At 45.5% G+C, this 16,765-nt stretch overlaps 1 protein-coding gene across 3 annotated transcripts; it reads right to left on the reverse strand.

The window, feature by feature from the left end:
* Positions 1 to 661: 661 nt before the first annotated feature.
* On the reverse strand, positions 662 to 14,768 carry LOC125750968 (alpha-1A adrenergic receptor-like). 3 transcript variants are annotated; one of them, XM_049029354.1, is made up of 3 exons: positions 14,475 to 14,768; positions 13,255 to 14,270; positions 662 to 3,857 (listed from the first exon to the last, which is right to left on the reverse strand). In XM_049029354.1, exons 1-3 carry the CDS (start codon positions 14,654 to 14,656, stop codon positions 3,289 to 3,291), a joined length of 1,767 nt encoding a protein of 588 aa, XP_048885311.1. In that variant the 5' UTR covers positions 14,657 to 14,768; the 3' UTR covers positions 662 to 3,288. The 3 variants fall into 3 exon arrangements, with proteins under 3 accessions (XP_048885311.1, XP_048885312.1, XP_048885313.1); XM_049029355.1 differs by having other exon boundaries at positions 14,497 to 14,644; XM_049029356.1 differs by lacking the exon at positions 662 to 3,857 and adding an exon at positions 3,864 to 6,068.
* Between the last annotated feature and the right edge of the window lie 1,997 nt (positions 14,769 to 16,765).

Here is a 16,765-nt window from a genome sequence, read left to right on the forward strand (position 1 = left end):
CAGGGAGCAAAAACCTGGATGGTCTGGCAGGAAACTGAGAGGGAGCAAAAACCTGGATGGTCTAGCAGGGAGCTGAGAGGGAGCAAAAACCTGGATGGACTGGCAGGGAACTGAGAGGCAGCAAAAACCTGGATGGTCTGGCAGGGAACTGAGAGGGAGCAAAAACCTAGATGGTCTGGCCGGGAACTGAGAGGGAGCAAAAACCTGGATGGTCTGGCAGGGAACTGAGAGGGAGCAAAAACCTGGATGGTCTGGCAGGGAACTGAGAGGCAGCAAAAACCTGGATGGTCTGGCAGGGAACTGAGAGGGAGCAAAAACAGGGCTAGGTTGGGAAAACTGGTCTGTTGGGTCTGCAGTGGACACCGGTAAAAAAAAGCAGATGGACACACAGGTGACAACCCGCTGTGGGTGATGAAAAAAGGTAGCAAAGGAGAGAAGGACTTGGGGAAGCTCAGCTGTAATGGATTATGAAAGATCATGGTTATTTTGCCTGCATATAGCCGGCACTGAGAAGCCCCCTGCAGCCCACACTGTGCATACCAGTGCACAGTACTTTCAGCTTTCACAGAACACAATGTGGAGATTTGATAGAAATTCTTCTAGTTTAGGGAGCATGATTTCCGAATTAAAGCAGAACAAAAATGACACAAGAGTTCACAACAGGATTTCAATGTACCTTTAATGACAAAAACGTAAATATACACACCTGCAATCAGAATGTGCGGCTGCAAGACTGAGGCCGGCAAACACGAGACCTCAGTTATGAACAGGAAATGCCACTTTCAGAACCACATCGGTGGAATGCATGTATTTTTTGTCTTAATGAAGAGAAAGACGATCACCCAGAGGGACACAGAATATTTCAACCATAGTGAAAAGGACATCAAAGTATTACCAGCCACAAAAAAACTCTTGGATGCAAAAATATTATTGACATAATATTTTTTTACTCTGCTTCATGTGGGCACCTCAAATAAATGAATAAAATAATAACTGACATTTTAAATCTTTAGTAGATTCTACAAAGACATCCCTTAAATCCATATTTTGTTGTCTTTATTTACAAAGGTTTTAATCCTGCTATGGGCAAGGTTACTCTGGTGTAATGTTTCGTCCGTTCCTGCTAAATCTGACTGACAGATGAAATTTTGGGAGGATGAATGGAAGAGGCAGGTCCAAGATTCAGGCTGATGGAACCGGCCCTCAGTTTTGGCTACTTGATGGCAGAGAAATATATCTTTGTTACTTCTCTACAACAGTATGGTTATTTACTGACGCTTGCATAGCATACATATGTATAGTGTTGTGTTAGTATACCGCCATGTTTTGAAAAGTTCAGAATTATAGAATTCCCATTGAAACCATATTACCTCTGCTAGAATGAAGTATATGAAATTCAGATCTACCGAGGAAAAATACATTTCATAGCGAATTGAAGCAGTAAAGCAAAACAGGCACTGAAGAAAGGTTACAGGAACAGAGGATGACCTTCACTGGAAAACATTTCCAAGGACACAGCCTTCGTTTCGGGCCGGCCTCTCTGACGCCCGCTCCGACCCGCGGCCTTCGTTTCGGGCCGGCCTCTCTGACGCCCGCTCCGACCCGCGGCCTTCGTTTCGGGCCGGCCTCTCTGACGCCCCCTCCGACCCGCGGCCTTCGTTTCGGGCCGGCCTCTCTGACGCCCGCTCCGACCCGCGGCCTTCGTTTCGGGCCGGCCTCTCTGACGCCCGCTCCGACCCGCGGCCTTCGTTTCGGGCCGGCCTCTCTGACGCCCGCTCCGACCCGCGGCCTTCGTTTCGGGCCGGCCTCTCTGACGCCCGCTCCGACCCGCGGCCTTTGTTTCGGGCCGGCCTCTCTGACGCCCGCTCCGACCCACGTGTTCTCAGGAAACCTCTGTTGCTGTCACTGAGGTCAAGTAGGAGATCGTAGCCACAACAGACAGACGGGCAGAGCCACCACAACCTTATGGTATTGATGCTCCACTCTGTATTACAGCAACAGCCTTGGGAGCGAACCACAGTGCCCCTCCCCCACCCCCACCCTGTCTAAGTTTTTGTAGTACTGAAGATTGAATTAGTGATCTGAGGTGACACATTCCTGAGCGGGTAAAGATCACAACGATCTTTCTGAAAGAAGTTTTTGGCAGGTTGACTGATGGCTGAAGGATCACAGCAACTTCTGACCTTGAGCGACGATACTTCCATGTTCAAATGACTTTTCTCCAATATTGTAGTGGGGGGGCTTTAATGATAGAAAACCCAATGCCCATCTCTGAACAAAAGCTACACAAATTATACAATATACCAAAGAAATCTAAGGAAAAGAGTTTAAATATGTCCATACATTTTGTACAAGTCCTGCCATGACCCTGACAGCGTCAGAAGATGGATGGATGAATGTATATTATACAGAACAAATATATCAAATATTGCTTCTTTCATAGCTATAGGAATATATTAATGTTGTCATGCAAATAAAGATAAATTCGCAATGTTTAATATATTTGCTACACCGGACTCAAATTGGCATAATACATTCTTTGTATTTCTTACTTTTAATTTTCATTTCAGTTGCAAAGTAAAAGCTGATAATTTAACTGTATAACGAAAACAAGCCACAGGGATCATGTGAGCATAAACCGAGTCCGATATGCACAGCACGGATGTAAAAGCGGCTTCCACATGTAAACAGTGCTCAGAAGCACCACATGACCTGTCAGGTCATTCGACACCCCGCATTACGGAATGATAAGTGCAGCTTATTGTTTGGAATGAATGACACATAAACCATCAGTCAAAGAAACAGACAGTGTTATTTTTCAGGTTTCCTGCGATGCCGGAACGCCACGTGAGATCGTGCTCCGGCAGGATCATGATGGCGCACGACATATATGCAAAAAGTCAGGTACGCCACATTACTGTGATATCTATACATGTGATGTAAACCGGGTGTAATTCACCCTCATTCATAGCTTGGCCTGGTATTTTCTTGCTGGTTCCTCTCACATTCATCTGCTGGTGCCCCTGAAATCACTGCTGATTGGTTAAGGCTTTATGTATCATCGCTAACTAGTAGAATGTTCTAAGCGAACATCCCGTTTAATTGAACAAGTCTTAGGCCCTCGGTACAATCCATTGCACACTGACGAATACAGACCGTGTTTATCCCCGCGTTTAACCCTCTCTGCCCCTTTAAAGTTAATGCACATGGCCCAAAGTGGTTTGGGAAGTCTCCATTGATGATGGCGCCAGGTGACGGTATCATCTCAGCGGGGAGAAAGCTGGGGGGTCACAGCACACTTTCCAGGACCGTCCTGGCTCGCTGATCATGCGCCACACCCCTGCTACCGTTCTGCCCGCACGGGAGCCGGAGGCTAGTGGACTGTAGCTCCCCAGGACACAACATGCTGTGTGCACTGACCCTGTCGCTAGGGCTTAGGTACAAGAACCCGCCCAGATGGCTGTCGGAGGGGCTTCCAGGCAGGGAGGAAGGGGAAGTGGACGCCCATGTGTGGTAGGCGCTGAGCTCCACCGGGGCGCTCTTGTGAAGATAGCTGGGGCTGGGGGTGGCTGAGGAGAGCGTCCGCTGGCTGCCGTTGAGGCAGGTGGAGTTGTTGCCCACGGAGTCCTTCCTCGAGTTGCTGGAGGAGCTGAGGTGGGAGCTCCGGTAGTTGTAGGCCTTCCAGCCTGGGCGTTTCCTGTGCCGGCACTGGCACCTGAGGATGCGGATGAAGGCCAGCTTGAACTCCCGGCTGTAGCAGGGGTAGATGATGGGGTTCAGACAGCTGTTGAAGTAACCAAGCCAGAAGATCACATTGAAGAGGGGTTTAGGAGCACGCAGACTGGAGTTGAATGACCCTATGGAAGACATAAAGATTTTAATATTATGTTTGACACGTATTAATTCTTCCCTTTTTCAATATTGTTATATCACTTTATCATTATTTTATTTGTTCAGTATTATTTTACTATTAAAAACTACCTGAGCGTCCATCTCAGCTCTTCCAACATGCTTTATATGCCAGAAAATAATCAATATATAAAAATTAAGGAATATGCTAAGTATTCAAATGAACTTCTGAGTCTCGACAAACCTTATAATCCGTCACATCTCAGTCTCAGGTGGTGTAATTGATGGCCTGGGATTAATTACCCATAACCTTTTTCATACATTTTCATTCATGTTGCCTTTAACGACTACTTACGTTGTTGGCCGACAGAGGGCAGCATATGACAACAATTAATATTGGTAAGTTGTATTCGTAATGCTGGCTGCGTTGTTCCTTTATTCTTAATGTAAAAGTAACCACTATCTGGTTTCTTAAAAGGAAATGCCATCAACATTCTTTTTTGCTTAATCTTGTAAACATGCAGCTAAGAGAGGCAATTAATCCAGCATATTTGCGTGTGACATTTGCCCTATACAATTCTCCTGCTCCATATTCCGCTCCGCTGAAAAAAAATCTATTTAAAACCATAGGATGATGCGCGCGCACAAGGACCCCTCTCAGAACACGCTGCCGAGGTCAAGATGGCGTGATGGGGCCCTTTTACTTCGCAGTCACTGGCTTCCCAGGGTCTCCCAGGTCCTCCTGGGGTCTCCAGTTAACACGATTCCCGCAGGACTTTGGTACTCCTCTTTGGCCTTGCAGCCGTTTTTCAGGGTGGGCTGGGGTGGTCTGTCCTGTCCCGCCGGCACCGCGGTGTGCATTTGACGGGGGGTGTGATGAATCGCATTCCTATTCCGTTACACTTTTTACAAAACGGGGAAAAACGCAGACAGAAAACCTCCGAAATTCATACGCAAGCGGCGGTTCTCGCCCTGCGTTTGCTGGAAGGCAGCAGCATGGGACTGTATGGCTATAAACAAATCACAGAAGCTACCGTGGTTTCCTGTATTACCATTATTTATGATAGCATTTTTTTCAATATACGGGTTTTTCTTTATAAGCGCATTCGTTTCCAATTTAATTTAAAACCCGCCGACCATCTGTGCATCCAATATTTTATTTTTTTTACTGACTTTTATCTGTCATTCCACCCTTTTAATTCCACTTCTTAAAAACTGCATAATGATTTTTTTTCCAGCAGAACCGTCTCTTTGCCAAGCGCCCCATTATGGAAAGGATCTTTATGGTTAATGAAATGAACGCTAAAAACGGCCCCGCTAACTCTGCCATGCATTCTGGGGCAGAAACGCACAGTAAAATCTGATAAAGTGCCCTGGCACAGGGCTGGAGGCTTGGGGAAAATGTCCATGCAGGAGCAGATCCTGTCCTAAAGCGACGGCCCATACACACGAACCCTTATTAGTGAATTGAGTTAACTGAAGTGCACGAATTACTTTCATGACATAGCGCAACAAGTAGCCTATTTCAGCTACTGTAACGAGAGGTTCGGCTAAATGAAACCACCGCTTCCATTAATGACCATACAAATTAAGGATTTTACTGGAGGAGAAATGTTTAATTTTACCTGTGAACTTGTTTTTTTCTTTTTTATAGAAAAGGTCGATTTCCAGGTTAAAATTACAGAGATGATGTATTTCAAAAAGGAACAACAAGGTGCTGAATTTTGCCAAACATAGGCTATAACAGGATAATAACACAGTACGATGTGATGGATTTTGATAAGTTGTAAAGATGGTCATGACACATTTAACAAATAGTCAAGATTCAAAAGATGCTACTGTTCCAGCTGGTAGCCTCTCTTTCTTCTTGCTTTCCTTGTAACCACTGTCAGACACAAGATCCCCTTAAACTCCAGTGTTTGTGCAAATGACACCTCAAACGTGCGTGTGCGTGGGGTGGGGGTGTGCGAGAAACCCATCCTACACATGATATAATCCCGCTCCATGGTCACTCCCGGAGGTGAAAATAGCATGTGGAAGCACCAGCCGCTGAGTGAGAGGGACGGCTTCTCCCAATGGGTGCAGACACACGGACCACATTCTGCTCTTATTGCCGGCCTTGTCGTCGTCATGCTCCACTCCTCAATCCCCCCGGAGGACCGCGCCATCTGGCACCCCTGCCCACGCGGCCGTAACGGCCAGCTACCAGGCAGGGGAGGCTGGAAGGTAAGCGAGGGGGGCCTCAGACCCAGGATACACGCTGCCAGGTAAGAAACGGCCCCCAGGAGACCGGCTTTGACCCACGTGGGGAGGGGGACGGGGTGGAGCAGGTTGGCTACGAAGGGAGAAGAGAGGCTTTAGCGAAATATTCTCCGAAGCAAAAGGCTTCCCCGACAATATCCCATGAGATGGTACTCTATCGGATGTCACGCTCCCTCTCAGAGGGAATCCCAATAATTAGCAGGCACACAGCCGTACGCCTAAAAGTCCAACAGGGGTTTCACACCGCACAAGAGATTTACGCTTAGAGGTTCACTGAGCACTGTTAGTTAAAGGCAAACGTAAACAAGCTCAGGAGAGACTAGAAAGGAAGGCACTTATTGACTTAGGTGGCCGGGGCAAAAGCCGGCTGGCCAAAAATAATCACCCACTATTATCTGCAAAAAGCCAGTGATAATTCTCTACGCTGCTGGCAGCTGCAATATCGGTAATCCGATGCAGGACGGACACCCAACACCACACTGGACTCGCCATCCTGCTATTTCTATGCTTTCACCCAAGGGTGTTGCAGATTAATGTGTAATTAAAGTTTTCCCCATTGACAGCTCAGTGGAGGTGGATGGACAGTCACAAGCTACGAGAAAGAAACAGTGTGGAGTGACCCAGCTATCCACACAGAAAAACGCAGGCTTGGGTATGTGCTGTCATCTACTTCTCAGGCATCGGAGATTTGAATATGCCCGTCTTTTCATTTGTCTTACGCTGCCCAAGATTTTGGAGTTTTTTTTTTCCACACAGCTTACATAATATTGCTGATAAAAATCATGTGTTGCCCAGCTAAAGCAAACTCCCACCGCAAGATGTGATTTAGAAGAATCTGACTTGAATCCAACATTGAATTTTCCTCATTTCGATCCATCATCGACAAAATTAGCGATGCTGCTCTTTTGTTAAGCCATGCTGCTTTGTCACCACGGTTTTTCACTTTATTCTGGGCTCTAACACTCATCCCACTTCCTGTTGACTTGTTGTCGTGCGGGGGAGTGTAGTCTCACGGAAAAGGGGGCCTCTGGCTGAGTTTGGCCCGAAGCAGTGCATGATGGGTAATCGACGAACGTGTTACTGAAGATCTGATCGTTTTTCCACCTGTGGTTTACGGACGACAGGGAAGAGTGACGAGAGGGCAAAATAGATGTCACCACTGTCAGAAACAAGAGCGATTCAGATCGTGGTCGCCCCTCCCTCGACCACGCTTTCACGCAGTGACATTGCTGTCGATCAGTAATCACTGAGATTGACATGTGGCTACGTAGCACACAATGAGAGCTCGCGCCCCACAAACGATTAATGAAAGCCTAGTGTCATATGCTCATCAAGCCCAAAGATAGCTGCTACACTATAGTAGGTGGAGGGGGGGGGGCATTTATCTAACATATTACCATGAAGACAAATCACGACTGATCTTTAAATTAAACATGTGAAAAATCACCCTGAACTACAATATCAATTCATTATGACTTCTAATGGCAAGTCTGAGATGTCAAGTGAAGAGAGATATAACCCCCCCCCACACACACACACACACACAAATAAAACACAGAATGATTCATATCACCGGTATGTTTCAAATATAGCCCTGAAGATCCTCCCTAAGCAGGGGTGCTTCTCTGGGGGGGGGGGGGGGATGCAGTTCCTCCCTTTGGGCCTCAGTGCTCCAGTGATACCAGCATATTTCCGGCGCTGTGCACTTAGCCCGCTCATTACTCTTCGCCTGAGATGCGTTTTCAATTTCCACTGGGGGTGGGGCGAGGGGGGGCCTCTCCCTCATCCCAGGGCACATTAAAGACGCCACTCCACTCTCACAGCACCCGTGTCACGTTCGGCGGCCTGGCCGTCTCTAATTGGGAAACTTTTGCGGAACATTAGCACTGATTGTACCTATTAAATGCCTGTGAAATCTGAGTGGGAAAAAATAACGCAATTATCCACGGAGGGCTAATGATTTTTTTCCCCCCACTGTGAGGATGCTGGGGAAGGGAGCATCCAGGTTTCATTTGCCACAGCCCTTTCTGGGAGATGACTGCATGCCATGGTGCCACTGTGTGCGGCATGACTGCATGCCATGGTGCCACTGTGTGTGCAGCATGACTGCATGCAGAGACTGCATCGCTCCAGTGTTCAAACCTGTTACAACCCTGCTTACAGAAAAAGTGATTAATATGTAAAAAAGATTGGCTCCGCTATAATCTCTGCCGTCGTTATGGGTCTAGGATGCTGAGCCATATGTCTCATTTCATTACCTCCTTAATGTGGTTCACGTAGACATGGCCGTCAGTGGAGACAGTTCTTGCTGTGAGAGGAGAGCACGTTTCTCCAATGTTACGGGCACGTTTCTCCAATGTTACAGGCACATCTCTCCAATGTTACGGGCACGTTTCTCCAATGTTACGAACAGGTTTCTCCAATGTTACGAGCAGGTTTCCCTAATGTTATGGGTACGTTTCTCCAATGTTACAGGCATGGTCAACGCACTCTCCCTGCTCCGAGCAGCCTCTACAGTTCTTAGTTCCTCTTCCAATCGACTTCTGTGGTTGAAGGATATCAAGGATGAGAAAGCTAGCTCGCTATTTTTGTGTATGTGTGTGTGCGCGCATGTGTGTATGTGTGTGTGTGCGCGCGCAAATGTGTATGTGCATTTTCACCAAACCGCCCGGCTAGCCAACCCTCTTGTTTACACTCAAATATCCGCTTTGCTTTGCCTTCTCCCATGTGACCTCTTTGTGACAGCGATCGGCACCACAGCAGATTCTTGGTTCTGTTCACTGTGGTCCAGATCCTCTGCCCAAATCTGCAGGTTTACCGCTGACTTTCAGAAGGAAACAAGCAGGAGGGAAAAACAAAAGTGGAGCCATTTTTCTTGCTTTTTGTCTATGGTATATAAGGGCGAGCTAGACCATTTTTAACATCTAGCAGGGAAAAGTGGGACCGCAAAGAAACAGCAAACCACCTAATAACTCTGTTAGCAAGCACTACTCTGCACACAGAGCGGCGCGGGACCAGAATAACGACAGACAAGCACGTGTAAAGGGAGCACTGGCCGGGTGAGAGGATAAGAGAAGAAGGCACAAAGCCGAACTCGTGCGAAAAACACCGACGTGTCCCTTCCAGGAAAGGGAGGGTCCTCTCGGAGAAGAGCCATGAGAGGAAGAGTCTGAAGAAGAGAGAAAATGTTGTATCACATGACATCACTCATACCGGCCCTGAGTGGAAATACAGACGTCTGAAGATCCTTGGATGGTCACAGAAGAAGGGAATTAACTCAAAAACGCTCTCAGCAAACTCAACGCTGCATTCTGGCACGATATGAAGAAGAGAATGGATTAAACTTGCCCCACATGTGCCAATCCTTCTATTTGGATTCAACATGAGAATCCTTTGCCCTTAGCACCTTGAGACTATGGTCTACAGACAGCTATCTTTCATTGTCATCTCATGCTCAGCATGCCCTTCAAAATCAAAGAGAGGGCCTAAGTAACCTCTTCAGTTGATTAAGGAACTTAAATTCCCAGAGTTTATCATTATTCACAATCATAGACCCTTGTTACCTTTGATATTAATGTTAGCAGAGCAGTCAGCTGTGATGCTTAAAGGGATTTGTGTCACTTTAAATAAGAGGGTACTGGTCGGGCTAAGAGGGTAATCGGTCTAAGATGGCCACGTAAGATTACTTTTGATTGGTTAATCAGTTCCTGCTGGGAAAAGCATGTCGCCCTTGACGACTGCGAGAACCCAGTTAAGCCGAGAAGACACCACGGAAGAAACAGAAAATGGGACCCAAAAAGGGACGCATTTACCCGCGTGTGTGGTGGCGTTACTAGCCAGCGGCGGTGAAGAGCTGCGCGCCTGCAGGGATTGCCTGAAATGGTAATTCACGTAATCCATGCGCTTGCCGGCCACAGGAGCTGTCAGCACATGGCTGATAGTCTCTTTCCCCTGGCTGGACACGACCACTTGGACTAGTCCCGCACGTTTCCTCACACGTCTGCCTCGCCAACAAAAGCCACCACAGACCCCTGACGATACCTTTCATGCAGACACCCCCATAACTTTCAGACATCTTTCACGAAAGCAGTTCATTATGCTCACTTTGGGGAGGAACTCATAAATCTGACAAAAAAACATTGCTGTTTTACAGCTCGATGGGCACATGGGGTAATATTGTCTGAGCAGCATACTGCTGTACTACAGTAAGACTCGTCCTGGTACTTCAACAACCAGCGACCGTTAGGGGTCACAGTCCACCCCAAAACCACTGGGCTAGCCCCCCTCGGAATTCAGTCCCAATTTTTCTGCCTTCCTCGGTCCACGCACTGTCGGTTTTCCCTTTAACTGACATTTGCCACGGGAAGGGCAGCGTGCAGCTCCGTGGGTTAGGATGCTGTTCAAATCCCATGGCTGGCAGAGTGATGTCACTGTTGGCTAGACCCTTAACCCCAGTTGTTCCTGGGAACAGGTGACCCTGCCTTCTCAACTGTACATTGCTCTGGATAATGTAAATAAATGGCTGTAAATGCAGCCCTCGGCTTCTCCTGGCCCGTTCGGGTCTGGCATGACCTGCAGAAATGTGACTAAACTCTTGTCAGGTTTCACTCCCCGGATCAAAAGATCACCTGGAGCGTGTCTGATTCTGGGGATCATCCCAGCCCTCGTCTCCCTGCAAAACCCATCAAACTGGAAAGTACTCACTCATAATGAGAAAAGCGTGGGCTGTTTATGTAGACCTTGTTGTCCGGATGCCTAATATTCCGTCATTGACTGGGTCCAGGATGTGTACATATCCTTGATAATTCATAATTCTGACCCGTATTGAGAAACCGTGCTGGACGATCATGTCTTCTCACTGAACGTTCCCACATGGTCAACATATGGGGCTCCACACAATGGGAGGGAGGGAAACATTGTATGTGTTCCCCACTCCATCCTTCAATGACCATGGTGAGGAACTGGTGATGCCGTTACTGCACTTGGCACGGAATTTAATCTCCACTAGATGACGCTATGCATAGAGTGCGGGGGCAGTGGTGTCATGCATCCCCCGACCGTGCCTGGGCTACAGGAACCCACTCGGGGGGCCTGGCATCAGTTTATGGGATGACAGAGCTCTGGAGACTCGTCGGGAAGTGGCTCTGATTTCCCTCCAGTCTCCTAGCAACTGCCTTTGGTAGCCCAGAGCCTGCCCGTGTGACCATCCTGTTTATGCAACACTATAATCCTGTCAAACGTGGACGAGGCACTCATTCTAACCATGTGGAACACGACGCGCTTTGAAAACAGGACTCCTGTGAGGGATGGATCCCTAAAGTCTCTAGCGCCGCAGAACCCTCTGACCCGCTCCAGGTAGAAAAGAAAGTGCAGGGGCAGCGGTGCCAGGATTCCATGGAAGCCGCCCTCTATCCACAGGGCTCGGTCCTGCACAAAGGGTACAGCTACCCTCCTGCTAATGTGAAATGTTTGCGCAGTCAAACAAACTATTGCATCACAGGTCTGCAAGATCGCCGCCAATTTCTGCTGCCGCACCTGTGCACTCCCTGTTTTCACGTGAAAAACGTCATTTATCAAAGCAAATATTCATCGCTGGGATTGTTTTCGGGCAGATCTCTCCCCAGCTGCAACAACTCTCGCTAAACTCAGGGTCACACTTTAACGGCATAAAATATTCTGGATAAAATTCAAAAACATGCACGAACAAACCACACAAAAACACATGAAACACTGACGTCAACGCAAATTTTTTTTTTTTTTTATCAATCTTGAGCATTTACATCTTTAAAGGAGGAAACATTTAGTCTGTTCCAATGGAGATTACAGTAAACAATGTATGTAAAGATCACTAACAATCACCAACAGTGAAACAGTAGGACGTGGCTTTTTGGCACAGTGCAGGAATGTAAGTGAAGAAAGACCTGGGTCTGCTTAACCAATATCGGGATTAAATGAAACGTCCAGGACATCAATTGGACAATACATCTCTAATACGTCCCCATTTAAAACTACACTAAACGCTAGGTCTACAGTTGGTGTACTGCTTGAGAAAGGGTGTGACTGGGAGTTGAGTTCGGATTAGGACGGGTAAGGTCCCAACGCATAGAACAGGAAGATTGATATGTCGGGAAGCATGGTATATACCATGTATACAATTTACATGCCAGGGAAAGTTACATGGGAAAGTTTCATCTTGAAATGGTAGATTATTTTCTCGGAGAGACACCAGTTAATATTTTGCTTGATGATCTCACCTTCTGTGGGCTAACTTAATAACGGTCCATTAACAGTGAAACGTGGTTAAAACATTTATAGTCGAACATTAAAAAACCACGGGGATTTGCCCTGCCTTCACCAAACTCCAGCTAGGGTAATTTGTTTTTGGTATTTTTATTAATTAATTTTATAATGTTTTAAAATTAATGCTTATCATACCAAAATTTTTAAGATAACGGTATTTCGATTTTTTTTTCCAGTCATCTTGACTCAGACTAGACAAAATATGCGTTAAATTGTGTATTTCTGTCATTTAAAAAGTTCTGTCTGGTACAGTTAAACACACTTTAGCTCAAAATAGAAATTTGTATTACCACAGCGCTAGAGTAATGTAGCATCCGTTGGATTAAAGGCAAATGTTAATAATAATAATAATAATAATAATATTTTATTTTAGAAATACTGAAATCACTTCAAAACAGCAGCAGTTTCGTCAGCATTTTACGTTATATTTTCCACTATTCATTTTATATTTTTAAATATTCGCATCGACTTTACAATGTGTTTTATATATCACGTTAATGACGACAAAGAGATCCTGCCTTGCAATATGAGTATTATTTTGATATTGCTGAACTTGACTACAAATAGATATTTAGATAAAATCGTGCTTTCAACACGTTTGCCGTATTACGCAAAAAATTCAGAAAGTTAAAAATTAAAATTTAACATTTGTTCTTAGAGATCATACCAATTAAATTTAATCTTCAATAAACATTAGGCCTAAATGAAAACTAAATATTTCAAGAAGTGCACATAAGATTACAGTTACTTCACTTTAAACATTTATTCTGACCAAAACCATTAGAGGTTTACTTTAGGGAGTGGCGGTACCTTTATAGGAGCAATAAAAGAAGTGCCGCTTACCGATGGGCAGCGCGATGAAGAAGGGCAGCCAGCACAAGGTGAACATGCCGACCACAACGCCCAAGGTTTTAGCAGCCTTCTTTTCCCGTGAGAACTTGAGCAGCTTGACGGTGAGGGAGCTCCGGCTTGGCTGACCCCGGCCCTTGCCGGTGCTCCCGCTGTCCTCATGAATCTGTGATCCCTTGTGGATCCGGAGCGTGAGCTCACTGGAGTCCGTCCGCTCCTTCATCACGCCGGCCTCCAGGTTCTTAGTTGTCTTTTTGGCCACTATGTACACTCGGCAGTACATGGACAGTATGACCACCAAAGGTATGTAGAAGGATCCTAGGGATGAAAAGAGTGCGTAAAAGGGCTCCTCGTTAATTCTGCATACCCTGTCGTCAGGTGAGGGCGCCTGCTTCCAACCTAGCAAAGGTCCGATCGAAATGACCACCGACAGAACCCACACCCCGAACATGGCAAGGAGAGCTCTCCTCTCCGTAACGATGCTGGGATACCGTAGCGGGTAGCTCACTCCGATGTAGCGATCTATGGAGATCACGCACAAGCTCATGATGGATGCTGTGCAGCACAAGACGTCCACCGCCGCCCAAATGTCGCAGAAGATCCTGCCAAACACCCAGTAGTTGAGGATCTCCAAGGTGGCGGAGACGGGCAGGACCGTGGTGCTCAGCAACAAGTCGGCGATGGCTAAGTTGATAATGAAATAGTTTGTGGGGGTCCTCAGATGCCTGTTGCACACCACAGAAAGAATGACAAGGATATTGCCCACGATGGCGAAAACGATAAATGCGCCCAAGACCATACCCAGGGGGACCGCCCGAGTGAGGTCCAGGGAATTCGGTTCGGACTCATTCCCCGAAGTCAGATTTGTGCTGTTGGCCTCCAGCAGTAACCCGCCGTACAGTTCCGAGGATCCGTTACTCCAAAACTTCGCAGCATCATCAGTGTCTGAACTCATTTTGGCGGCACTGGTGCTCCATAGCAGACTAGCATTTCTCCGACATGCAGTAAACCTATAAAAACATCACGGACAAAAATAAAACAGCATGGCACCTTGATGCTCTTCAGATCTCAACACGCAGCATGATCAGCCTATAAAAAGCCAATTTGTGTTCGTACAATGATTCAACATGAACAATAACACATTGCAGAAAACTTTTCTTTTGCAGCTCAACTGTGAAATCTACAGCGCGGCATATTTATGTCCGTTTAAATACTTTTTCTCGGTGCTTAGCTTGCCTGTAGACGTGCTTTGGTTCTGTAGCGCCCTGTGCACGACGTGGGATCCTGGACAACCGCAACAGCCCCTACGCTGCCGCTGCCCCTCCGCTGTCCGCTTAGTGCTATGAATGGGGAGAAGACAGCGCTTTTGGGGGGGGGACGAAACGTATGGCGTCATCGACGACTATACTCCACGTCGCGCATACTGCGACAGAGGACATGCGTGAGCTGCAAACCAACGCCGGGTCCGGGAGCGCACCTCTTGCCCCAAGTCTGTGGAAACCTGTAAGGACTCTCTTACATCTAAATGCTTATGTGTATAAGAAGTACCAATCAGTCTGTCACCGGCGTTAATTAAACTGCATGACACGCTTGAAAAAAATATATGATTTTTAATAGTGAAAAGTGTCTAATTCATCTAAATTCTATCTAATTATTATCCAACGGGACGATCCAGTCTCTCATAATTAGCATTAGTAAAAAGAAGGTAAATATAGCGAAATACTAAAAAGAGTATTAATACTGCGATTGCTACATGTGCTGCTATTTCTAGCCTATATTATTATTAGGGGTCCAAAGCACGTATACTATGGATTATTATTGTTATTATTATTATTGTTGTTATTATTATTGTTATTATTATTATTATTATTATTATTATTATTATTATTATTATTATTATACAGTTAATAGACAATCGAATTCTTTTCATTCCTGTGGTAATAGCCCGTATTTCTGCAAAAAGATGTTCACAAAAGAAGAATCAGTTAAAAGCAGCTTGACTACATGCTTGGGACTAAAATAAGCGTTATGATATTTAAAATATTTTATGCGCGGCATTCTTAACACCATAACGTGACTGGGATTCCTTAATATAGATGACAGACTCCAGCCCGGACGGCCTCATTATAACACTTTATCTTAAATATTTCTATACAGTGCCGCTGGTTAATATCTACGTTTAATAAAAGTTACATTATATTTATATATTTTTTTATAGTGAAAAGGCATTATATATATGCATAAAATACTACATGACGTAAATGTTTAATTCTAAATATAATTATACATAGATATTTTTATTTATTATTGAAATTAAAGCCTGGACAATAGGCTAATATTTTTACAAAAATCGATGCAACAGCTAAATATAACGTATTCACTAAGAACCCAAACTAAGCAAATAGCTGGTATCCAAACGCAGCTGTCGCGTATGTCTGTCCGGGCATTGTCGCAGACACCGGAATGTATCAGAGCGCTAATGTACTGTATAGAGATATTTTTACACAGCCCTCAGAACTAACCCTGCCTTCATCAGACTGGCACGGACCTGCAAGTCAAGCATTGTTTACCCTGACCCTGCTGACAGTAGCTTTCAACAGATAATGATTTTCATTACCACACTTCGAAAGTTTTTTTTTCCAATAGAAAAACACCCACATTTTTGTTGTTCTGTAATTTTCAAATACAACTGCATGGTTTGAAATTTTGCCGATTATTTCAGCAGGCAGCTTGATGAAGCTTAAGTTCCCACACAAGGGTACAACAGCAGTGTTCCATAGGCGACGTGAAGCCGCAGCTCCATGACGCGTCTCTCTAGCTCACTCAGACCAGGCTGAACCCATATCTCAACGCTGTCTTTCCAAACCTTACAGTGAAGTGGTTACACGGTATTTCAGCAGATTACATTATGTTTTTACACTTGGGGTAACCAATATAAATCCAATGCCAGCACTGACAGACATAATGCAAAGTACTGACTTTTGTGGCTGAAGTGTTTGTCAGTCACAGTTAAAACACTGACGGCAAGAAATAGGTTTTTTTTATTGTTATTAGTTTTTCCGAGGCTTTTGGTATTAAATCTTTGCATATTTTTTGGGGGGGAATCGAGACGGATAAACACGTCAGATGCGTTCCACTGCACAAAGATTTCGTTTTGCTCTCTGAGTTACATCGTCCCCCAAACGGGGGCGATGCGTCTAAGATTAACTGGACTTCTGTATGTCTTGCCACACAATAAATCCCAACTGCACAGATGTTTGTAGTCATAAAAACAATTCCTAAAAATTCCTGAAAGTGAGCGGTGACAGCAAAAGGAGTCAGAAGCGTTGATTTTTTTGCTCTGGTTTTACTTGGTGTAAAACTCATATATATTAAACATTCCTCCGTGGTCGTTTTCTAACCAATTTTAACATTAATGTATATTTCCTAATCTCGTCGACCGCTGGTAGTTAACATCTCATTAAATGATAATAAAGCTATCGTTGTTGGAAATAATTTATCGGCA

Source organism: Brienomyrus brachyistius, chromosome 10 (assembly GCF_023856365.1).
Source record: "Brienomyrus brachyistius isolate T26 chromosome 10, BBRACH_0.4, whole genome shotgun sequence".
NCBI classification, from domain to species: Eukaryota; Metazoa; Chordata; class Actinopteri; order Osteoglossiformes; family Mormyridae; genus Brienomyrus; species Brienomyrus brachyistius.

Bases quoted from the DNA above. Each gene is read 5' to 3' on its own strand.
- LOC125750968 (XM_049029354.1), bottom strand. From the start codon at position 14,656: ATGACGCCATACGTTTCGTCCCCCCCCCAAAAGCGCTGTCTTCTCCCC. The intron at 14,271-14,474 runs GTATTTAAACGG...ATGTTTTTATAG, and splicing joins AAGCTAAGCACCGAGAAAAA to GTTTACTGCATGTCGGAGAA. The intron at 3,858-13,254 runs GTAAGCGGCACT...TGTCTTCCATAG, and splicing joins CTTCATCGCGCTGCCCATCG to GGTCATTCAACTCCAGTCTG.